The 23819-nt window shown below is 55.3% G+C and overlaps 1 protein-coding gene across 5 annotated transcripts in view; it reads left to right on the top strand.

The window, feature by feature from the left end:
* TSNARE1 (t-SNARE domain containing 1) overlaps positions 1-23819 on the top strand; it is a 113067-nt gene that overhangs the window by 33941 nt on the left and 55307 nt on the right. For 4 of the 5 annotated variants that reach the window (XM_081266748.1, XM_081266747.1, XM_081266746.1 and 1 more), the window contains exons 2-3: positions 10003-10146; positions 18154-18660. In XM_081266748.1, coding sequence (XP_081122874.1) covers positions 10003-10146; positions 18154-18660 — 651 coding nt within the window. The remainder of the gene's footprint in view (positions 1-10002; positions 10147-18153; positions 18661-23819) is intronic. The other variant, XM_081266750.1, reaches the window with a different exon arrangement.

The following is a 23819-nucleotide window of genomic DNA, read 5'->3' as shown; positions in this document are numbered from 1 at the left end:
TCCTTCATTTTAGTTTGTATTTTTCCTTTTCTTCCAGGAGTCATTTAGCAGGTTGTTTTTAAGTGGAAGGGACTTCTTGGTTTTAGAAAGCATTTTAGATGTCACCTGTGCTGATGCCAGTGCCATAGTCCTAATCAGACTGGCCTTGTGGCCTTGAGATCTTGCTGCTGTTCGAAGGATAGACCTCGTGAGTGGTCCTGTGCTGCCAAGGGGTGCCCAGGCCTGTGGCCTCTGGGACCCTGCCTCTTGGACACCCTTCATGCAGGACAGCTCTTGGTCTGGCTGGTTCCCTGACATGACTCCTCTGAGGGCTGCTTCCTCTCCTTCTCAGTGGTGCTCCCGCTCTTTCCCTGGGTGTGTACTTTAGGCAGGAGCATTGTGTGGGGCTGGCTTGTCCCCTTGGGGGGGTGGTAACGTGGGGTCTGCTGGGCTTCTCCTATGTAGTTACTTTTTCCATTTTTAATTAATAAGACACTTTGAGGCCACGTGAATATCCTGTCCTGTGTCCTGATGTCCACTCTCCACTGGCTGGCTTCTGTCCGTCCACAGGACCTTCTCGTCGTGATGGTGGGAACCACCTTCCTTGTTGGTCGCAGCCGCCTGCACTGTGAGGGAGAGCTCTCCTCTTTCCTGCTTGCTGATGTGGGCTCGTGGGTCTTTATTCAGCGGGTTGTACTTCTCCTTGTCACTGCCTTTTTCATGCTCAGACTGTTCCAGACATGGCCAGGGAGGCTTTTCCAGGCTGGTGCTGTGTGTTTCTAAGACGGCCCTGCCTTACCTGGGCACCTCCGTGTGCATTTGTGGACCTAGGTGCTCCCGGCCTGTCTATTACTTTTCCCCTGCAGCTCTAGAATCCAATACTTCTCCAAGGGGTCTTAATTCCTTGCGATTCTTTTTTGATGAAGAAGAGTGTTCAGTAGCCAAGATTTATATGCTGGGTATGCTCATTGTCATGGGGTGCGCTGGCATCTCTGCCCTGTCATTGGACTAAACTAGGAAGAGGCTAGCTGCCATTATAGAACTACGCAAATGTGTACGAGCAGGTGATACATAAACCCGCGCACATCTGTATCTGTATTTTTCTGTATATTAAAAATAGCAGATTCAGGGCTGGGGCTGTGGCTCAGAGGTAGAATACTCCCCTACCATGCGAGAGGCACTGGGTTCGATCCTCAGCACCACATAAAAATAAAATAAAGATATTGTATCCACTTTAAATAAAAAATAAAAATTAAAAAAAAATAGCAGATTCATACGGACACCTCAAGTTCTAATCAAGTGCCCCTGCTTGGGGAACTTGTGAAGGCATGCTTGGCCTCGGGGTATGGCCAGGGGTGCTATGGACCCTTCCTCCATCGCTCCTTCAGAGGGAGCCCACGTAAGGACACACCTGAGACTCTCGTGCCTGGTGCAGAGGGTGTGGCACGTAAGCTGGATGGCAGGAGGCACTGCCGCTCGGGGTCGGCCACCCTGCCCAGCTCCTGGCTGCCTCACTCTGCTCAGCACTTTCCCTCTTGAGTTCCCTTTTCTTGTCTTAAAAACTGGGCTTGCTTTACATCAGGAATTCCCGGTACCGGTGCTTGTGTTCCCTCACCTGGCCCGTGGTCCCCTAAACAGGTCTATACAACATTGTAGTTTTGGGACCAGGTGTAGCCAGACTCGGGGCTCGGGCTGTGGTGAGTCAGGGCTTGCTGCCGGATGACCCCTGCCTCCTGTGAGGTGGTGGTTTTCACTCTGAGGTCTCTGTGTGCCTTCCGGCTTCGTGTCCTGAGGACACATTTGTGTAGCTGACGCCATCCTGGGGAGGTAGTGGCCAGTGGAGGGAGGTGGGGGTCCAGATGGCGTTAGTCAGCTTGAAGGCTCCTGTGTGGGCTGATTCAGGCTGTCTGCCTGGCCCTGGGCAGGGCAGCAGCCGGGCAGCTCACCATCCTGGACTCATGTGGGTGGGAGCAGTGTGGAGTCGTTGCCCCCAGTGCCGCCTTCCCAGGGGCAGCTGCTGAGCTCTGAGCAGTGCGGCCAGGGCTGGCGCTGGCCACGGGGCTCAGGGTGGAGCAGTGCAGGCGGCCTCCCTACTCCCTGGCAGACACCACGGCACGGGGAGCCTCACGCCTGCAGCTTGAAGCAGCAGGTGGGAGACAGCAGCATGGTTCCAGGCGGCGGCTGCTGCGTGGCCTCTGTCAGCCGGGTGTGCTGGCTGCTGGTACTCAGAGGCCTTCTCCCCTCCAGATGTTAGGGGCTGTCAGTGCCTGTGGCTCCTTCTTGGGGCCGCATGGCTGCCACGCTGGTCTGCATGCTCACCTCCTGGGGTCGTCCTTCTGACTCCACGTTAGAGGTGAGGAAACTGAGGTTGGAGGCCACAGGGCTGGATGAGATGTGGCTGTCAAGGCTGAGCCGTGTGACCTGGCCCTAGGTTCTGCTCCTGTGCTGGGACTGTGTTCTCTGCCTCAGACTGGCCAAGACCCAGAGAGGCTGGCTGTGTGTTAGGCTGTGAGAGTGCCAGCTGCTGTAAACAGGGGCTCATTAGGCTGAACCAGGCCGTGGGTGGGGCCCCAGTGCTGCCTGCTGCTGCCCTCCCTCTGCGGTGCCTGTTCCTGCCTGCAGGAGCTGCCCTTGAGGGACCTTGGCTGGAGGGGGCCCCTGCAGAGCACACCCCTCCAGAAACTGGCGCCCGGGCTCCCAGCCGCCTCCTTCATCTTCTCTCTCTCTCTTTTTGTTTTAATTTTTTTAGTTGTTGATGGACCTTTATTTATTTGTATGTGGTGCTGAGACTCGAACCCAGTGCCTCACACATGCTAGACAGGTTCTCTACCACTGAGCCCCAGCCTCAGCCCTCAACTTCTCCTCTTCAACTTTGCTCTGGAAAGTGGTTTTCCCCGCAGGCAGGCTTCACGAGCAAGTTTTCGTGGCTCTGGTGCAGCCTGTGCCTGCCCTGTGTGTGACAGGGCCAGGGGTTCTCAGTGCTCTGCAGTGAGGGCTGCCCTTGACCTGGACCTCACCCGCTCTCAACCCCATTGTTTGTTGCTGACTCTCTTTTTCTCCGTGGAGCTCTGCACAGGTGCAGTTGGGATGAACACAAAGGCAGCATCCCTCCCTCTATGCACTGGGCAGGCTGGAGCTGAGATTCTTGGGGAGGAGTTAAATGCCATCCTGTGCCACCATTTGTTCTCTGGAGAGATGGGGAGAACACAGGTGTGAGCCCAGCCCACCTGGGGCCAGAATCAGCCCCAGGGATTTCATGTCCTCATGATCTGCCGACCTCACCTGCACCCTGTCCAGTGCCTTGTTCATGTGAGTGTCTTTAATTCCTCACGGGTCTCTGACCCCACAGGAGGTCAGAGGTTGCATCTGTAAGGGTCTAGCTCCTAGTTGACGTAGGGCCCTGGCTCGTGTCTTTGCCCTTTGCTCCTGGGGACACAGTAGTGCTCTCTCCTGTCACCTCTGCCACTGCATATCCTGGCCATAGCTCAGCCCTGAGATCACCTGAGAAGCAGTGGCTTGAGTTATCAGGGTGTCTGTCCCTGGCTGGGCCCTCCCTTTCAGCAGTTCATCTTTTCCTCCCCCATGTGACAAGCGTCATCAACTTCTGTGTCTGTCAACTGCAGCATGAGACCCTCTCAGGCAGGCCAGGCCTATCCAGTTCTGCTCTGTGTCTCACGGGGCTTGGGGTCTGGGCAGCAGGGATTGGGTTCTTGTGACATGAGCTGACTGACCCCTTGCCTAGCTTTGGAGAGAGCACTACTGCCCATCTGGCAGGGAAAACAGGATTGTAGCTGCCACGTCTCCTGTGTGACCCCATAGAAGACCTGCTCCCTAGCTGGGAGACCCCTCAGCCATGGGGAGGCAGGGGGCATTCTGGGGACCCTGTTCCAGGGAACGTGGTTCCTTGTCTGATGCTAGGAAGGGTAGCCCCAGCCTGGGGGATTCCTTGTCTGAGGGGGCCCAGTCATCCCTCTGCCAGAGGCTGGGGTCCTTTCTGGGAAGTTGTCTTGGGAGCCTGGCCAAGGGGACCTGAGCCCTGTGTGCTGGTTCAGGGGTCTGAGTGCTGGGACCCTAGCCTGCGCTGGGCTGGGAGGGCTGACTGGCAGTCTGCTGACTGGCGTCACTCTGCTCCTGGGCCTGGGAGCAGGGCTGAGGGGGGCGTTCCCTGGCACCCCCACTTCCTCTGGCACCTTGTAAACAGGATCTGCGCAGTATGAGGACAGACAGCTCCCTTCAGGCTGGCAAGGAGCTGGGGTCCCTGGGAGGAGTCTGGCGCCAGCCTGAGGGCTTGAGGCTGGAGGAACTGGTGGCAGGCTTTGGCCGGTGATCACGGAAGCAGTGTGGTAGGAGGCCTCCTCAGGAGCAAGTGGGCATTGTCTCTGGCCTCTGTTCAACCTTAGGCAGCCCCGGGTTTGGGGCCATTTTGGGGTACAATAGCCTGGCAGCTTCCGCCCACCCCTCCTGCCTGGCCCTGCTGCCAGCTTCCGCCTGCTTGGGCTGCACACGGCCTCTGCAGCCTTTGTCCAGCCCTCCCTCCCTCCCTCTCTCTTTGTCTAGCTCACCATTGCCCACTCTGGCCTCCACGCTCTGCGGAGGACCTCTCAGATTCCCCAGGCCTTGCCCCACCGCTCTCCTGGCCTCCTAGCCCTTCCTCTTGCTGCCCAGCCCCGCCTTTCTGAGTGCTGGCTCTTGCTGGATCCCTTGCTCTGTCCTGGCCCGCCGCCTCCTGGAAGCCTCTGGTGCATCACAGTGTCCGAAACTCTTAGCACCCTGAGCCACCCGAGGAGTTGGAGCATTGTGGAAAGAGCCATGCCAGCCAGCTTGGAGCCCCGACTGCCTGGCCCACCCACGGCTCGTCCCCTCTTTCTGTGCCCTGCAGTGCCCCTGCCTCTTGTGCTTAGGCACAGACGCGCTTCCCTGTGCTGGTCCCATCCTGGAGGCTCTTGAGTCCTGGGTAAAGCCTTGCTCAACCTTGCCAACGGGAGGGCATTGCCTGTCTTCCAGGTGGCTGGTGATGTGGGCAGCGTGGTCTAGCTGGAACTGAAGCTGTGTGTTGCAGTGAGAGAGTCTGATTGCCTTCCTGCTTGTTCAAAGTCTGCTTTGGCACTTGGGAGTGACCTTGGGCGGGTTGAGCCCGGTTTTCCTCTTTTTAAAATGGAGTTATACTTAGCGCTGCAGGGAGCCATGAGGATTAAAGACACTCACGTGAGCAAGGCACCTGGGCAGGGTGCAGGTGAGGTGGGCAGCCTGGGGCCCGTCATGTCATCTCCTGGTGTCTCTTTGGTTGCTTTGTACATGAGACCCCTGTGAGTGCCAATCTCAGAGTCGTGGGGTTGCTCAGGGATGTGAGCTGTGCCTAGTTCCTAAGGTCACACTTTGGTCCCCGGTGAGGGCCAGGAATCTTGTTCTTCTGCCTCTCAGTAAAGGGCCAGGGACAGAGCCTGGAGGCCACCTTGCTCTGGGCCCTGGTGTCTTGGCTTGCTAGGATTTGGCTGATTGTCACAACAAGTGGATGGATGAGGACTGCATGGGGCTGGGCACAGGCAGGTGTGGCTTCTGAGGGTGCCTGGCTCCCTCAGGAAGGGTGGCAGGCAGTATCCTGCCTAGTAGAAATGTGTGTTTTATGGAGAAGAGAGATGCCTGGCATGGTGGGGGGTAAGCATGGGACCCTGAGGTCAGGCATGGGCAGGAAGTGGGGTGGGAGCCCCTGGCTGGCCTGTGGGGTTGATGGGTAGAAACTGCAGGGAGGAAGTCAAGGACACAGCCCGGGTGGAGGCACTGAGGTAGGGGACAGCCTGGGCATGGGGGGGGGGCAGGGTCCCCAGATGGCAGGGCTGGGTTCAGCATGAGCTGAGGCATGGCCAGCTTCCTGAAGCCTGTGAGGGCACAGGTGCCTGCCTGGTGGTTTCAAAGTGTGGGGCATTAGGTGCTGGGACGTGCGTTGGCTGTGCTTCCTGGGCCACTTAAAACTGCTCCTGGATCGCCCTGTTGGCTCTGGGGCCTGGGGGAGGGGGACATGGGATGCTGGAGACAGGGTGCCAAACTCCCAGTTTGGGTTGGTGGGGCTGAGTACCCCATGTGTTCTTGTCTCTCAGAAATGGGACATGTACCTGTGGATTTCAGGTGTCCCCTGGGGCCCAGGGTGCTGGCCAGGAGGCATTTGTGTACTCAGGCCAGCCTCCTCTGCTGCTGTGACTCGCTGTGCTTCTCCAGCAGGCTGGGCTGAGCAGACACAGAGGTGTCGACACCTTCCATCACTCAGCAGAATGGACTTGCAAGCTGGATGAGGTGGGGACTACCGTCGCGGCCTGGTGGAGAGCAGGCTGCCCAGGGCTTCTCTTGCACCTGGCGGGTCCTGGTGCTGGGGCTGCTCAGCCCCTTTCCAGCTAACCCTCTGCAGTTGTGCCTGGAGTTCTGAATCCCTTCCCACTTCCGTCTAAGGAATCTCCCACCTCTCTCAGACCCTCATCAAGTTTTCTTGTGCCCCCTTCTCACGAAATCCAGCAGACCCTCTGCCCTTGGCAGCAACTCACGGTAACTGCACCCACACTCAGAGGCTATCTGGGCCTCTCGTCCCCTGCCCGCCTTGCCTGGCCCTCCTGTGTTGACCCTGCGGCAGCTTCTCTTCCAGGATGTCTCCATAGGAATTCACACAGCAGACCCCGTCTCTGTCCAGCCCACCCAGGGCTTCAGTCATCTGCTGAGCTCCTTGGGGTCCTTCGAGCATAAACAGCTGCCCCTTCTTTTCTGGAGTGGGGAGGGCACAGCACAGCCCACCTGCTTTCTCAGCGGGAAGGAACCCGGGGCTTGTCCTCCTTCCTCCCTCCCTGGGTTCTGCCAGCCCTTTGCTAGCTCCACTGCTCTGCCCCCCAGAGCCCAGCCCCAGCAGCAGTCCCACTGGTGTCCCGCCAGCAGTCCATTCTTGGTACTGGAGCAGTAGGAGACCCATTCCCCACCAGCTCAACTCATGTCCGTCACTTCTGGCCACTGCTGTCTGTCATTCTTAGGAGTGTCCAGATGCCCTCACGGGCGAGAGTGCCCTTTGAGCTCAGAGCCTCCTGAGCTGCTGGACTTCCCTGTCTGGGGCTCTAGCTCCCCAAGCTTGCGGGAGGCCCTTTTGGAGTTCTCAGGCTGGTTGGGCTGATGCCAGGATGTGTGTTCCTGGGCCAGGCAGGCCTGCACTGCACATATTGTGACAGTGCCTGGAGCCCAGTGGGCATGCGGGGCATATCTGTGGGATGGTGTGCATGGCAAAGTGAGGGGCTCTGGGGCATCTTCCAAGGGCTTGAGCACAGCATTGGGTTCTGCCTGACTCCTGTCTGCTAAGGGAGCCCCCAGCAGCCCTCCACCTCATCTCCAGGCAAATTTGTCTGCGTGATGTTTCACTGGAATCTTGCAAATGATCTTTAGTACTCTAAAGTTGTACATGCATATAGTTTAGAGAGTAAATGCATTCTACAAGATTAATTAAGAAAAACAGCAATCCCTGGTGCTCCTCTTTTGCCCTCCCCAGAGCCGAGTACGTCTGATTCTGAGAGTAGATTCTTTTGATGTTTATCTTTTCTCTAAATGCTGCATTGCTACTTGATTTTTAAAAAGCATTTAGGCATTATATTGACTTGCAAGATGTGGAGATTGAAGTCTCTTTTCACACCCATGTGTATAGTTACAGGCACGCACACCCCCTCAGGCACTCATGCACACGTGTGTGTATACACGCACACACCTGCACATGTTACGCTGGTGGCATCCAAGCATACTGTGCACATGCCACGCCACTTCTCATCTCCTGCCTGCCTTTCTGGTTTCCCTGGGTTCCTGATTGCCTTCTATGCTTGAGTCCTAGACATAGAACCCTCTTCCACTCTGCCTCATGTTTCTTCATGTCAGTGGTTTGTTGTCTCATCTTCATGAGCAAGTCTGTCCAGAACCTTCTATGGGGCATGGTCAGTGGGTTGCCCACCTTGTTCAGCCGCAGTCCTGGTTCCCTTTCCTGCCTCTGGTTTAGGCAGTCCCAGCTGACTTCCTTCCTTAGATGACCCCTGGTTTTTATGGAGTACATCCTGAAGTCCTCAAGTCTCCATGGGACTGTGGGGCCTTTGTTATCTGGGCTTCTTCCTCGGGGGGTGGGGGACAGTGCAGTTGTGTCTGGGCACTGCAGCCAGACTGCCTGGCTCTGAAGCCTGTCTCCTCCAGTTACCAGCTGTGTGACCTTGGGCAAGTTATCCCATGTCTCTGGGCCTTCGTTTCCACACCCTGCAAGGCAAAGGTGACCTTGCCATCTCACAGGGCTTGAGCCTGTGAAGGTGGTGGACTCAGATGAGTGCTGGTGCTGTGTGTGGGAGTGCTGTCCGTTAACTGTCAGCTCTCTACTGTTTCTTTTCTGAAGAGTTTCTCTCTTCTTCAAGTTGGGTCCCCTTGTGTCCTTGCTGTACCCACCTAGGTCCCCCTAGGAGGCCCTGCTGTGGAGGCCTCCTCGAGGGCTGAGGTCTGCCTCACATGACCAGATCTAACATGGAGCCCCTGGGCTCCTTAAGCCCCTCTGGGCCAGTAGACCTCCACAGCCTCTTCCCCGAGCCAGTCCCTGAGCCCTACTCCCCGCCCACAGGGCACAAGGCCTCAGGCAGGTCCCCAGGGTTCCCTGGGGCTTGCAGGGTCCCTCTGCCAACTGTATCTCCTGCATAGCTAGATTTCTTTATGCCCAGCGACCAGATCAGTATGAGGATGCAGCTTGCCCCAGACCCAGGTGTGTGGCCGAGCCTGCCTAGAGACTGACATGAACCCAGGTAGCTCTCACTGAGGTGCTGTGCTTTGAAAACTGTAGTCATTTTCCACAAAAATATTTAGGTTAGGATAATTGGTTAACCAATGTTATTTCAAAATGAATTAACAAACAACTGAAAAGTCTGTTTAATTTCAGACGAGTAAATACCTATGGATAGACTCCACATAAACTAAAGCTCTTTGGTCCTCAGTGATTCTTAGCAGTGTCCTGGGGCCTGAGACCAGGATGCTTGGAGTCCCTGCTGCCACTGCTTTGGTGGATGACAGTGCGACCATGCCCAGGAGCTGATCCCAGGTGGACTCCTTGGTGATGCAGGGGCATGCTGGCCTTCCTCAGGTGCTGGGACTCAGGCTTGCTTCTGACCCTCTGTGCACCTAGCTCCCTCTGCTCCAGACCCCCTCTTCCTGCAGGGCTGCATGGTTTGTGGGTGGTCACTGTAGGGTCTTCAGAACTGAGGCTGGCCAGACTGCAGGCGTGACAAGTGACAAGCTGGATCTGGAGGGCTGGGGCGTCCCCCGGGGAGGCATGCACAGGGACCACCTTAGGGTCTGGGAGCCTGGAGGCGCTGCTCTGGCCGCGTCCAGCCAGAGAGTATCTCATGGCCCCTGGTCATGGCTTGGTTTGGAGGCAGGGTGCCAAGCCACTGGGTGGCTGGTGTCACTGTGGAGTTGAGAGCTGGGTGCCCTGAGCATGTCATGTGTGCCATGGCTCCTAACAAACCTGGGGAGTAGGTACTTTCACTGCCCTAATTTTAGAGAGGAAGAAACTGAGGCCCAGAGGGATCAGTGGCTTATGGAGAGTGGCACAGGTTAACAAATGGCTGGTCAGATCCCCTCTGCAGCCTGACCCTGCTTTGCCATCCACTAGGGGCCGCTCAGGCAGACGGTGTTGGAGGCAGAGATGCGCCGGCGGCCTCAGCTCCTGGGCAGCACCAATCCATGCGGGCAAGCCAGGGGAAAGCCAGCCACCCAGAAACTTGGTGGAGTGGGAATAGGGGAGTAGAGCTCCCATGGGACTTCTGCAGGGAGAGCGCGGGCGTGTCTTCCCCAGGGCCGTGTTTCCATGGGGTAAGTGGCTGCTCTCAGGGGCTTGGTGGAGCCACTCCCTGGAGGCTGCCGTGAATCCAAGGGTTCAGCTGGAAAAAGACACAGAGGACCCAGGCTCACGATGGGCATGAAGCCCCTCTCCACCTTGGATCTGGATTTAACCCCTTCTCTTTTTCTTCTTTCCCTCCCCAGTTTTTGTGTTTCTTCCAGCTCTTGAGGACGCTGCCTGCCCTTTCTGCTGTGAGAAGATGTCGTATGGGTCAATCACCAGCGGAGGTGGCCTGGGGACCCGTGGCCCTTTCAGGGGATCCTCAAGGCAAGGCTGTCAGCCTCCAGGTAAAGACACACAGCTGGCACCTAGGATGGGTGGGCATGGTGACAGTGGGCAGGTCTTCTCCATGTCGTGTTCCCTGAGGAGTGTGGCTCGTGACCAGAGACTGCTGTGGCTGATGAGCTCCAGATGCAGGGGAGTGTACAGACTGAGGGGCTGTCCTGTGTGGGGGCAGACTGTGGGGTCAGCCTTCCTGTGGGGTGAGGAGCTGGCGCTCAGTGCTGAACTGTCGATGGTGCCCAGGGGTCTGGTCGTGGCTGAGCGCGTGAATGATGACATCCAGCCTTCTTGATGCTGCTGCGGAGCAGGTGACCATTTGTGTAGCATGTGGAGAAGAAAACTGAGCCCCCACTCGGGGGACGACAACTCCCTGGGGCTGTGCAGCTGGTGTAGGGCAGGACTGAGATCTACCCTGACACTTCTGAGTGCCAGAGCCCTGCCTGTGTGCGTCACTGAGCTCTAGGTCCCGTCCCCTGCACTGGGCCCCACCTTGGGCCTCATGGCCACCTCCCTGTTCAGCCCCCTGTAGAGCTGGCTGTTTGCCAGGCTGTTGCCAGTTTTATACATGTGGGTGTGACCTGTAAGGCACCCCTGGCTCCCTTGTTAGGCACGCCCTGGCTGCCAGGCTCGTCCGGCTGCAGTCTCTGGTGTAGGGCAGCCTCATGAGCTGCCATCTTGAGGTGAGGAAAGACATGGAATTTGGGGTGCCTGAGCTCTCTGCTCACCTCCCCCAGCTCTGGGCCAGGCCATGGGTTCAGCCTAGCGGCTACTGCAAGCCTACGTGTGTTGGGCCTGACTCCACTGAGCTTCAGGTGGGGGCTTCTCTGTGGGTTGGGGACTCTCTTCTCTGTGGCCCTCCAGGCTCCTGGCCAGGGCTCAGTTCCCCAGGCTGCCTGTTCAGAGCAGGAGGCCAGGCGTGGGCCACCACTGGTCTTGCCATTGACTTTTAGCTCTGCGTCTCTAGCAGAGAGTGGGGCTGGTGTTTTTCTCACTTGTGGTGGGAAGTGGATGGTGCAGGAAGGGTGAGGGTCCCAGACCTCATCAGAAGTGGCCACCTCCCTCTTCCTCATGGGGCCACTGCCCTACAGGACCTCCCCTTCCTCTTCCCACAGAACAGCAGCTGCCCAGGCTCCTCCACCCTCAGCCTCCTCTTCTCCACTGCTGGGTGTTGTGTGCCAGGCTGTGTTCTAGGAGCTGGAGGCATGGGGGAGAGGAAGCAGGTGAGCCCCATGCCCTAGGGTCACATTCTGCCTGGGAGAGTTTCTGAGACCACCTCACCTGGGTGCCGTGAACTGTGTGAAGAGCAAGACTGGGCTGGCTAGCCAGGGCTGCTTGAGCCGAGGAGGTGAGGGAGCCTTGGAATGGGGACAGTCTATGAGCCATCAACTGGAGCCTGGCAGGGTGGCAGTGAGAGATGTGGGTGGAAGGGCAGCAGGACAGTGTCCCATCAATGCCTCCTTCCTCGGGGCTGGGATAGCCCTCAGGGTTCTCGGCAGGGTGCAGGGCGAGCGCCTTTCTGGGCCCTTGGTTTGCATGTGTTCTCAGGGCCCTGTGTGCGGTGCACGCTCGTGCTTCAGGTGCAGAATTCATCGATCCTGGGCTACAGATCAGCACATGCCCTTTCAGCCCGCCTCCCTCCCTCCGGCCCCGAGGCCTGTGCGTGTTGCTCTGTTTCCTTAGTGCTGGTTTCGAAATGGCTTTGGGCCTTATCGAGTGGGATTCGTGTAGTTCTGGGACTTACTTCTCCTCTGCATTTTGTTCCTGAGGCCAAAGGCACGGCCAGGGCTCCTTGGGCTCATTCTCCCGGTGCTCTGCATGCAGCTCCACAGTGCACTGTGGCATCTCTGCCAGCTCCATGTCTGAGGGACGCCCAGGTTGCTTCCCTTTCCATGCCAGCACAGACAGTGGCCAGAGTCTTCGGGTGGAACGAGGGTCGCAGTCCTGCGGGGTTCCTGTGCGCCTGCTCTTCTCATGCCGCCCACCCTCTTCCTCCGGCCCCACTCCATGTCTTTGTCAGCACCAAATGGTGTTGGGCAGGGATGTTGCCAGGCTGTTGCCACTTCACGCATGTGGGTGTGAGGCGGTCTGTCTGGCCTCAGTCTGTTTTCCTAGATCCGGTGGGTGACCTTTCGTGTTTACTGGGCCCTGAGGTCTTTCCTGTAGCTCATTGCTCTTGTTTTTATCTTGGATTTGTCTTGTTCTTCTACATTTCCTCTGTGTTGGGGACGGAAACCCTCAATGACGTGTTGTGGACACCCCCGTGGGTCGTGCCTGCTGTGGGCAGGAATTCCCACTCCTCTCGCCCACACCACTCTCCTGTCAGTTGGTTTAATGATGTGCCTTTGTGTTCTCCAGGAAAGTGACCTCGTTGATGGCGTGAGGTCGTGTGAGCAGGGAGAGGGACTCTAACGTTTTTCCACGAGTTGAGCAGCAAATGGTGCAGACCGTGTATTCTGCCTTTTTCTGCAGACCTGCAGCGCTGGCCAAGGAGAGCCAGTGCCCCTTGGGGCCTCTCGGTCAGTTTCTATCCTGGTGTTAGATCCGTTTTGATTTTTGTAGCTTTCTCGTAATTCTCTGTTTTCCAGGGCAGGTCGCCCTTCTCATTGCAGTATAGAAATGCCTTATGTATTTTGGGCTTTCTGTTATTGAACATGAAGTTGAGAATCAGTGTGTCACATTCCTGGGTTTGGCTGGCTGGCTCTGGGTCCGCCTGCCGAGGCACGAGCCTGCACGGGGACCTCCTACCCTGAGCCCACGGCGTGTCGTCTTTGGATGTGTGGTCTTCTTTCACGTCTTTTGACAGAGCCTTGTCATTTTCTCCATGAAGATTTACATATCTTAGATTTGTTTCAACAGAAGAAGAACAACAAAAACCTGCTGCTATTTGGCTGCTATTTTCGGTGGCACTCTTCAGAGTATGACACTTCTCCAAATGTTTGTTGCTGGTGTACATATACAGTTGTTATTTTAAAAAGCAGCGTCCAGAGATTTTACTTAATTTAAATGTTTTGCTCTTTTAACTTTTTAAACATGGATACTTTCAAACCTACAAAAGTAGACATGGTGATGTGTCTACCCCCAGGGCAGCCTTCTGTATTCTCTGTTGCTACCCCCCACTCCTGCCCGGCTGAGCTTGTCTGTACCCTCCCGAATCCTGATGAGTCAGGCTTCTGGTCACCTGGCCTGAACATCTAGTTGTCCCCAGTGACAGGGTTCCAGCGCTGCAGCGTGTCTCAGCCTCGATGCTGGGTCACTGAGCTCTCCCATGGCTGTTCTTGTGACACTTCTGTGTGCCTTCTGAGCCCATGATCACCTGGGTGCCTCCATCTCGATTTCTTTTGCCTCGAGGTCTGTTTGCTGGAGGGAGCAGGCTGCTGTGGAGTGTGGCCGACCTCTGCCCACTGTTCTGCATACAGCTTCTGCTAAACTCCTCTCCCTAATGGCCGTGACTTGTCCGCGGCATCTCCTCAGTTTCCTGTAAGATGACGCCATTGTCTCTTCCTGTCCCTGGCTTCATCCTGTTTGTTTTCTTCCCTTCCTGAGCTAGCTGGAGCCTCTCTCCGAGGTTTGATGGAATTGGTGACTGCAGATGGTGCCCTGACTTACGAAGGGTCCTGCCCACATGAGCCATCATGAGCTTGAATGTGCTGGTGTTCCTCCCTGGCGTGCCCAGTCTCCCTGAGGTGCTCAGGACCCTGCAGTACCTACAGCTGGGAGCAGATGGCCTCACACCAAGGCTGTCTTAATGAAGCGTTGACTCCCGATGCACGGAGACTGGCGTCTGCAGACACCAGGTGCAGGACCTCAAGGCATGGTGTCCAGAAGGCTGTGGCAGCGCAGCAACCTGTGGAGTTGTGGTAGCTTCCTTGGTGATCGTGGGATTGCCTGGATCTGCCCAGCATTGCAGGGGAGGGTCCCCTGTGTGTCACCAGCCCAGGAAAAGACCTTGATTTCTAGTAACTGCTTTCCCACTTACAGTGAAAAGTCGGGCCGAACCGTCCCGAGTCACAACCCTCATGTATTCCTGTGAATTTGTGGGCACATAGGACTGTGTGTTTCTGGGATTTTGCTGGGAGACTGGTTTTGTTTGTAGGAGTTCTGACTTCCTGTTAAGTTCTCTTGTAGTAAAAATCTGTTCAGGTTTTTGTTTCTCCTTGGATCATTTTGTTAAGTGGCATTTCTGGAAAAGCATCTGGTTCATCCAGATGTTCCCGTGTATTGAAGTGGAAGGAATGTGCACAGAGCTTGTCCTGGCCAGGTGCCACGTGGGCAGCACCCTGTGTGGGCTGGAGTGCAGACTCCAAATAGCCTGCTCTGGGCTCAGCACCATCTGAAGGTAGCAGGCGAGTTGGCCCCTGCGCTGGGCCACCTGGGGTCCAGGTTGAGTGAGTTGCTTCCTGTGTAGCCAGGGCCCCAGGAGGCATGCAGTGGCCAGTCGCCCTTGTTTGACGCAGGTTGTCAGTGTCCGAGTGATGTCCCCTTCACTCCTGACAGTGTGTTCGCCTTCCCGTTTTCCTCTTTGAAATAGGTGTACAAATCTCTCTGTGATGTGACTTCTGACTTTCTTCATCTTTCTGCTACATGTTAGCTTCAAAATTTAATAGTTTCTGCTTGTATTTTCTTTATTTTCCCCCCCTTTTCTCGAATTGATGCCATTTTATTTTTTCTGACTTGCAGATTGGATGTTTTTCTTGTTCATAGGCAATACTCAGCTTTTATTCTTTCCTAATAAAAGTATTTAAAATAAATAAATTTCCAAAGAGGTCCACTTAGTTGAATACCACACATTTAAAAACAGAGTATTTTAAAAATTTTTTAGTTCTAAATATTTTCTAATTTCAATTAGGATTTCTTTGACCCAGGAATTATTTACAAATAGATTTACTAATTTCTAAGCATATGTTTTTTTTCATGTCTTTTAAAAGTGATTTCTAGTGTAATTTCATTTCCATCAGAAAAAGGCTGGTGTTGTCTTGACACGTTGACTCTTCACACTGGGGCTTTGTCAGGGTGCTGGTGGGGTCTTACTTAGCTCACTCTTTGGTGCAGTCCCCTCTACCATGGTTGGCCTGTGAAGGCTTCGGTGGGGCTGGCTATAGAGGCCCAGTTACTTCCAGGCAGGACAGCAGGGAGACAGAGACAGCTGTGGAGGGACATGCCTGCAGGGTGAGGACAGCTACATTTACCCAGTCTCTGCTGGGCACCCAGGTCCTGTTTCCCCATCCGTAATTATGCAGCTTTAGGGCTTGTTCTCCGTTGAGCTGTCTGGTCCCAGAGCAGCCAGCTTGGGGCGCCCGGAATGTCCCCTCTCTCAGCCTCTTCTTGGACTCCGTCTTAGGGAACAGTCAGTGAGGCAGGCAGAGGTGCTCGCCATAGCATGGTTTCACCGTGCCAGCTAGAAAGACTGTATGTACCAGTGCAGGGGTGCGGTCCACCAAGTGGCAGTCCATAATGCAGTCTGACACCTCACTAAAATCTTAGTGCAGTGGGGCACTGGCACAGCCGATGTGACCCAGCCACTTGGGAGTGAAGGCAAGAGGGTTGTAAGTTCAAAATTAAAAATAAAAAGGGGCTGAGGATGTAGCTTAGTTGCAGAGGGTTCAATTCTTAGTACCCCCCTCCCCCGCAAAAAATTAAAATAAACCACAGTGTTGAAGGACCTTGAGTGATTTGCTATGTGTTACAATTAGTGACAAATGTGGTAAATAAAAGAAGCAAAGCCATATACAGTATTTTAACAGGTTAACATTTATCTGGGGATATCTTTTTTTTTTTTTTAATTTATAGTTGTAGATGGGCAGCATGCCTTTAATTGTTTAGTTTTTTATGTGGTTCTAAGGGTTGAACCCAGTGCCTCACACATGCTAGGCAAGTGGCTCTGTTACTGAGCTACAGCCCTAGCCCCATCTGGGGATATCTTGGTTGCAAATAATTTATTTTTAAATTCATAATTGTCTGCATTTTTAAAAAGTATTTATCTTTATTTTTGTGTGGTGCTGAGGATTGAACCTAGTGTCTCACATGTGCAAGGTAGGCACTCTACCACTGAGCTACAGCCCTAGCCCTAATTGTCTGCATGTAATTTGTATTATTCTACTCTAAAACAATAAATGTCCCAGGCTTGTCCACCCCCAAGTTCAAGGTTTGTGTGATTCAGGTGAGCAGACTGGACCAGCCCTTGTAGGGGTGTTTGGGGGATCCCTGTGAGATAATGGGCCCTGCAGCCTGGCTGGGGTGGCTGGGTGCCGGCTTGGTGAGATGCGTGATGGTGGGGGCGCAGGCAGGGCAGTGTGGGTCCCCACTGCTGAGCAAATGGTGGTCCCAGTCACTGAGGGTCTGTACCTCCTCCTAGGCTGTCGTGCTGGGCAGTGACTGCTGGGTGGAGACTGTGTCTCCTGCAGGGAGAGCGTGGGAAGGGGGCCCAGCAGGTTCTCAGACACTAGGCATAGGTCCGGGCATCACCCCCGTCTGTGATTGGCCAAGGCTGCATCTGTGGCCTTTCTCCCTAGGTGTCCAGAGCATTTGCTCTTACTCTGTCTCTGAAGATCACCGGGTGCAGTTCTTTGTCCTGTGGGAGCCTCCACCCCTAGAGCAGCTAGATTGCACCCTTCCCTCTCTCCTCCCTGTCTTAGCTGTTTCTCTGCTGTGGCTAAAGGATCTGACCAGAACAACTGTAGAGGCTCACAGAGGTCTTAGTCCATAGAAGGCCGGCTCCATTCCTCAGGGCTTGAGGGGAGGCGGAACAGCATGGTGGAAGAGTTGGCAGAAGGAGGCAGCTCACATGTTGATCAGGAAGCAGAGAGAGTTTCTATCCCCCAGATACAAAATATATACCCCAAGGCCACGCCCCCAAGTCCCACCTCCTCCACCCACTCCCTACCACTCCAGTTACCACTCAGATAATCCTCATTAAGGGATTAGTTCACTGATTGGGTCAAGACTCACAATCCAATCATTTCTCCTCTGAATCTTCTTGCATTGTCTCACACATAAGCTTTTGGGGGACACTTCACATCCAAACCATAATACTCCCCTCCTGGCTGGTCTCCTTGTCCCAAGGGCCAGAACTGGAGTATGTGTGGGCCATTTCTGGACAGTGAGCCAGGAGGCATGGGCCCCCTCGCAGAGTCTGTAAGACCAGGGTAGTTTGGGGCAGTGCAGCCCTCAGGCAGGTGTATGGTGGAGGAGGCACAGGGATGGTGGCCTCTGCAGAAGGGCCTGGGTGGACTTTCCTCCTGCCAGAGAGGCCTCTTCTTGGTGCTTCTAGGGGAACTGGCCAGGGGGGCAGGGCAGAGCTGTTGGTCTTGCATGCTTCTCTTGAGGGGGCTTAGGTACCCTAAAAAAATCTGCCCCGAAAGTCTTCCAGCATTGGGGGCTGTGCCCCTGCCTGTGGGAAGCCCACCCTTGCTCCTACAGAGCTGGGTATTTTTTTGGCAGCAGACCGGGCCCTTGCCTCCAGGAAGCCACAGCTTGGAGACAAAGCTCATGGGTAGGGAAAGACAGGGAGGCTCTGGTGCTGCTTGCTGGCCTGGCCGGGGCCCCGGTGGGCTGGGGCGGGAGGGCTGTGGCACACTAGGTGGCAGGGGAGCGTACTGCAAATCGGGCTTTCTCTCCAACGTGGGCATGGAGGCCAAGGCCAGTGCCCACTGGGCTCATGAGGCTGTGCTTTGGCAGGCGGCCAGGTGTAGATGGCACTCTGGCCTTTTGCTGGCAAGGGCTGTTCTCAGGCAGGGGTTGTCCTAGGGGTAGCCCCAGCAGGATGGACAGGGCCCAGGGGTGGCTGTCCCTGCCTTTCTGCCGTGGTGGTGAAGAAGAAGGGAAGACAGGCAGGCCAGTGGAAGCTAGGGGGTCTTGAACCCAGGACTCTGGGTGCCCAGCAGGGAGGTAGTCAGGAGCAGGCAGCTGTCTGTGTCCTGAAGCAGCAACCACAGAGGAGGCGCCCTGGGAGCTCTGCCTAGCTGCCACCCCCGCCAGGTCCAGGGACCTAAACACCCGCTTTGGTGCCTTTCCAGGACTAGGCGCTGCCTCCAAGGGCCGCCGGACCCTGGAGCCCGCCTCACCCCCTGCCTCTGGTCCGAGGAAGGACCCTGCTGTGGGGCCCCCTGGCCGGAGGGCGGGACCCAGTGCCAGCCGGGCCAAGAAGAGGAAGCCCAACTTCTGCCTGCAGGAGACGGAGGTGCTGGTGTCCAAGGTCAGCAAGCACCACCAGCTGCTGTTTGGCACAGGGCTGATGAAGGCCGAGGCCACCCGTAGGTACCGCGTGTGGAGCCGCATCCTGCAGGCCGTGAATGCCCTGGGCTACTGCCGCCGTGACGTCGTTGACTTGAAGCACAAGTGGCGGGACCTGCGTGCTGTTGTGCGGCGCAAGCTGGGCGACCTCCAGAAGGCCACGCCTGATCCTGGCCTGGGCTCCGGCAAGCCACAGGCCTTGGCCCTCACACCTGTGGAGCAGGCAGTGGCCAAGACCTTCTCCTGCTCAGCCCTGCCTGCTGAGGGCATTGGCCTCGAGCTGCCCAAAGGTGAGTTCCTGGGCCAGCTCGCCCTCCAGACCTGTGCCGTGGCCAGAGGGAGGGTGGCTGCACCTTGGCCGCACTGCTACACCTTCCTCCACAGTGGTCTCCTCCCTGTCCATCTCTTCCTCTGTCCCCACTGTTGTCATTCAGAATGTCCTCGTTCATTGTTCTTTGCCCCACTCCCTCGTTCACTTATGCCTGTTCATGATGTTCAGACATCTTTGATGTGCCAAGGTGCTCAGAAGTGGGTGGTGACTGCCCACCTAGCTCTTGCCAGGGCCCGCCTTGCCCTGTCCTGGAGCCACGCGGAGCCTGCTTCTCTTCTCCTAGTCATTTAGGCAGTCTCTTCAATGTGATGGGAGTAAGAGATGTTGGGATCGTAACCGCTGCTGAGTTACAGGCATTTCAAAGCCGGATATTTTCCTGCTTTTTCCTGTCCTATTCATTTAAAAAAAAAAATGCTCACTGTGACTTGCTAAGTTGGTTCAATGACCTGGTTTCAGAGCTGTAATGTGAGATAATGCTGCTGTGTAATGGTATTTATTTTTTTATCTAGTTATTATCATGGATTATACCCAGGGGCACTTAACCACTGAACCACATCCCCACCCCATTTTGTTTTTTTTATTTATAAGTTGCTTAGGGTCTTGCTAAGTTGCTGAGGCTGGCCTTGAACTTGAAATCCTTCTGCTTATTTATTTTTAAGAGGGGGCCTGTTGCTGTGTTTGACAGGTTGGCCCTGAATACCTGGGCTCAAGCCGACCTTCAGTCTCAGCCTCCAAGTGGCTGGGATGCAGGAGAGTGCCACCGAACCCTATGCTATGTCCCTGCCCATCAGAGATCTCAGTCCTGGTGGATTCAACCTGCTGCATCATGGTGGGCAGGTTGAGAGCTGGGGGAAGGGTTTGCCCAGGGCTGCCCAGGGCCTTTCTTGGAGCACCCAGAGGGTGTAACTCTGGGGGCAAATGACAGGTTGGGGAGGTCAAGAGAGGTCAGTTAGGCCTGAAGTCCAGGAGCTCTGAGTGGGGCCCAGATATGTGTAGGTGTGGGTGACCCCTGGGCCATGGCAGCAGCTGCTGTACTAGGCCAGGAAGGAGTTGTGGGCCCTGCAGAGGATCCCAGTTGTGGAGGGTCGAGGCCCTGTTCTGCACAAGTCATGGCTGGAACTGGGCCCAGGCCCATCCCCAGAGCTCAGGGCTGTGGCTGGTTGACCATGGCGGTACCTAGTGTGTGTGCTCAGATCTGCTCTGCCGCCTAGGGGCGTGTGCAATGAAGACGAGGTGCCCCGTGCGGCTGCCTGTGGCAGAGCTGGCAGGCCTGCACAGTGTTTGAACAGGTGCTCCAGGCCCCTGGCCTGAGGGTGGGCCTTGGAGAGCTTTGAAACCAGGTTCTTAAAACAGGTAGAGAACTTAAGACTTGTGAAGATGGTGCCATCTGACTAGCAGCTGGCATGTGTACTGTCCCCTTCTCCGATACCAGCACCTGCCTGGTCCCCACCCTGTGCTGGACAGTCTTCTGGCTGCTGTTCCTTGTTATCTGCAGGATGTGGTGTCCTGGAAGCTGTAGGACCTGCCTGTGTGCTGTCAGGTGGTGGGGGCCCTGGGATCTCTGAGGGCAAGGTCTGGAAAGGTCCCTGGGTCCAGACTGTGGGGCCCTCACTTGCTTCCTGCAGAGGTGAGGTTGAGGGGCTGCCTGAGGCCACACAGCCAGGGTCTTGCTAAGTTGAGCTGGTGCTGGGCCTTTGGCAGGCACCACAGTCTCTTATTTTATTATTTTATTCCTTAAATGAAATATTAGTCACACATCAGAATTCGCCATTTCACCCTTCTTACGGTGTGTAGTTCAGTGGTTTTCAGCATATTCTTGCTGTCATGCGTCTGTCACCTCCATGTAACTCTAGAGCAGATCTTGTCACTCGCAGGCAGCCCGTGCTCTCTAGCATCCGCTTCCTACCCCTGGCCTTGTGTGCTCTAGCTCTTCTGTGGTGGCACCTCCCATGCACCTTCATGTTGCTGGTGACTCTTCCAGCCTCAACCTTCTCTTCTGGAGAGTGGGATTGAGTGCTCCGCAGTTGGTGTTGTTGGCGTTTGGCGACAGTGTTCACAGGGCGGTGCTTCTACTTAGGCAGGGATTGACACCTAGGAGCTGAATTTTTTTCCCAGTGGTTGTGCCTGAGCAGTGGGAGCGAGCGCACTTGCTCTCCACCCTTGCCAGAGCTGGCGTCGCGGGACTTCGGGGGGGTCCAGGCACCGTGGGTGGTGAGCACTGGTGTCTGGTTGGTTGCAGGTTGGGTTTGCCTTTCCCTGGTGTGGAGCGTCCTGCTGTGTGTACTGGCTATTTGTAGTGTCTATTTGAACCCATCACAGTGTGATATCGGGTTACAGTGTCACTGAGCTCATCATTCTGAACATTATGTTATCTTGTCACGTGTCTGAATTTGAATATTTTCTTCAGACTGTGGCTTGTCTTTGTTTTCTAAACAGTGTTTTTGCAGGTGAAAAGTCTCACTGTTTGAGCAGTTTCTCCCTCTGTGCCTTTGTTTGTGTCCTGCCTCATAAGTCTTTGCCCACTCCCAGGCTGTGAGAAGTCCCTGCTGCTCTAAGTGTAGAAGTTCTGGGCCTCAGGCTTCTGCACTTGAACCTGTGACGCATGCTGAGTCAGCGTTGTGCGTGGTGGGTTTGGTCAGTTGGGTTTTAGGTGCTGGGCTGCTTTGCTGTCTCTGTCTCAGGCAGATGGCCGTTCACTTGGCTGCCCACTTGCTTCCGTCTATCTGAATGTCTGTTGGAGTAAGTTGTAGGTTCATCCCGTGAGACTGCCAGAGACCCCAAGTCTCCTCTCTGCTGGTCTGCAGTGGCGCTCCCCTCCTCTCCTGGGGGCTGGCTACTTTGCATTGGCTCTTTTGTCCTTGGTTAGTCTGGTTTAAGTTTGTGGTCTTAGAATTAGTCTGATGTAAATGTATTGATTTTATTCATCATTTGAGAGAACCTGATTATATTGATTTTCTCTAATGTCTATTGAATTATGTCTGATCATCTTTGTTTTTTATTCCTTTTGTTTATTTAGGTTCATTTTGCTTTTGTTAGATAATCGACTTAGGCCCATTCTTATTTTCTAATATGTTTGTTGCTATAAACTTTCTCTTTTGCTTTGCTTTACTTATATAAATATATCACATTTTCATTTCATTCATTTAAAATATTTTCTGGTTTCCCCTGTGATTTATTCTACGTGGCGTTCATTTAGATGTGTGCTGTTTCATGTGAAGTAATGATGCATGCTGGGAGATTTCTTTTTGCTGCTGATCTCTAGTTAATTCTGTTGTGTTCAGAGAAAGTATTTTTCATGATGTCCACTCTCACAGATGTGTCTGTGTGTCCACCTCCGCGCGTCCTCCACAGGGCACCCCCTATGAGTGCTCAGGTTGCACTCAGAGGCGTGTTCTCCTCACCTGAGTCCTTGCCCATTTTCTGTCCACAACTATTGACTGGGGGTGCAGGGTTGGGGGTCGACTCGGGACACCGCCATGGTTTGAGGTTCCTTCTTGCAGTTTGTGCACCTGTGTTTCTGGGGTGGCGGGGGGGATGCGGGTTCCCATGTGTTTGGGTCTGTTTTGTCTCTTCTCCAGGTTGTAGGTGTCCTGCCTTCAGCTCTACCTGGGAGGAGTGCAGCTGCTCTGGCTCCATGCGAGAGCTTTAGAAGATGTGATCTTGCTTATCAACAGCAGGGCTTTGGAGTAGTTGTACAGTGGAATCTTCCCTTCCTCTGATTGGACAGTCTCTGTTTTCTGATTGCAGTGGTTGAGATGTGCTGTCCGCCAGAGCCTCTGGAGATAGCGGGAGTGTTGTGCTCTGTGCACACGTGGCTGTGGCGGCCGAGAAACTGGATTTATAATGGTATTCAATCGCAATATAGTTCATGCCAGCTCTCTGCCCCAGCTGGCAGCTCGGGCCTGGCCGGGCACGTTGGCTCCTTTGTCTTTAGTGTGATGCTCTGTGTTTCTGTTTGAATCTGCCGCCTTGGTGTTTGCCCCCTGCATTGCCTTCTGTCTCTCTCCCCTGCCCCTGTCCTGGAGTAGTGAGTGCTGCTCAGGTTGGTGTCACTTCTCTGACCCACTGCAGCTTCCCCTGCCCCCCCCCCCCCCCCCCGTGCTCTGCAGTCTGGAGTGGCTTCAGTCTGGGGGGTCTGGGCTGGCCCCCTTTTCTCCATCAGCCCTAAACTGTCCTCTGCCCCGAATGAGAGCGGCTTAGGTGGGAGTCGTGTGGCTCCTTTGTCACATCAGAGAGTGGCTACCTCTGGCTGTGTGACCTGGGAGGGCAAGAGGCAGAGAGGAGGACTAGCATATTTTCCTCTGCCCTTCCACACTTTGTGTGCTGAGGAGGTAAGTCCACAGCACGTCCTCTCTTAGTGAATGCTGAAGTGCGTGTGTTGGGTGAAGGGCATCTGTGCTGTTGAGGCGGAGACCCACAGGAGATGGGGCACGTGTCGCTCCTGTACCGCAGTCCAGCCAGGCCAAGTGGGCAGTGTGCGCCCTCTCCCTGAGGGTGCTGTCCTTCATCTGCGTGGTCACAGCAGAGTTGCACCCACGGCATCCCAGCCAGGACAGGAGGACTGAGTGAGAGGCAGCCGTCGGGTGGCTGTTTCTTTTAAGCGTGTGAGAGGGAGCTCGCACACTCCACTTCTCAAATTCTGCGGTGGTGGGGCGTGGGGAGCGAGAGTCAACCTCTTTGATTGCAAGGGAGGCTGGGAAATGCCCATAGCTATGTGGCTACATGCCCAGGATTTCAGAGAGATGGCCCACAGTGCCCTAGCTGGCATGGCCAGGCGGTCTCTGCCAGTGTTCCCTGTGGTGTTGCTCTTGTCTGCTGAGATGGGGACTCTGCACAGGTGCCCTCCCCAGATTATGGTGGAGGGCAAAGAGCCAGTCCTGGGATGGACGCTGTAGCTGTCTTTGCTCTGTGACTGGGCCTCCGGGCCTCCATCTTCATCATCAACACACATCTCTCCCCTCCTGTGATGACTGCACCCCGGGGTGCCAGCTGGCAACCCTGCCTTGGCTCTGCAGCCCGCCCTCCTGTTTTCCCTGTGATCTCATTCTCCAGGTCCCCCAGCAGGGTCAGAAGTGACCCAGTGCTTCTGCTGTGTGCCCAGATGCCGGTGCTCCCCCC

Source organism: Spermophilus citellus (genome assembly GCF_964194105.1).
Source record: "Spermophilus citellus genome assembly, chromosome: 14".
NCBI lineage: Eukaryota > Metazoa > Chordata > Mammalia > Rodentia > Sciuridae > Spermophilus > Spermophilus citellus.
The sequence above is the reverse complement of the archived record's forward strand: the minus strand, read 5'-3'. Positions and strand labels throughout refer to the sequence as shown.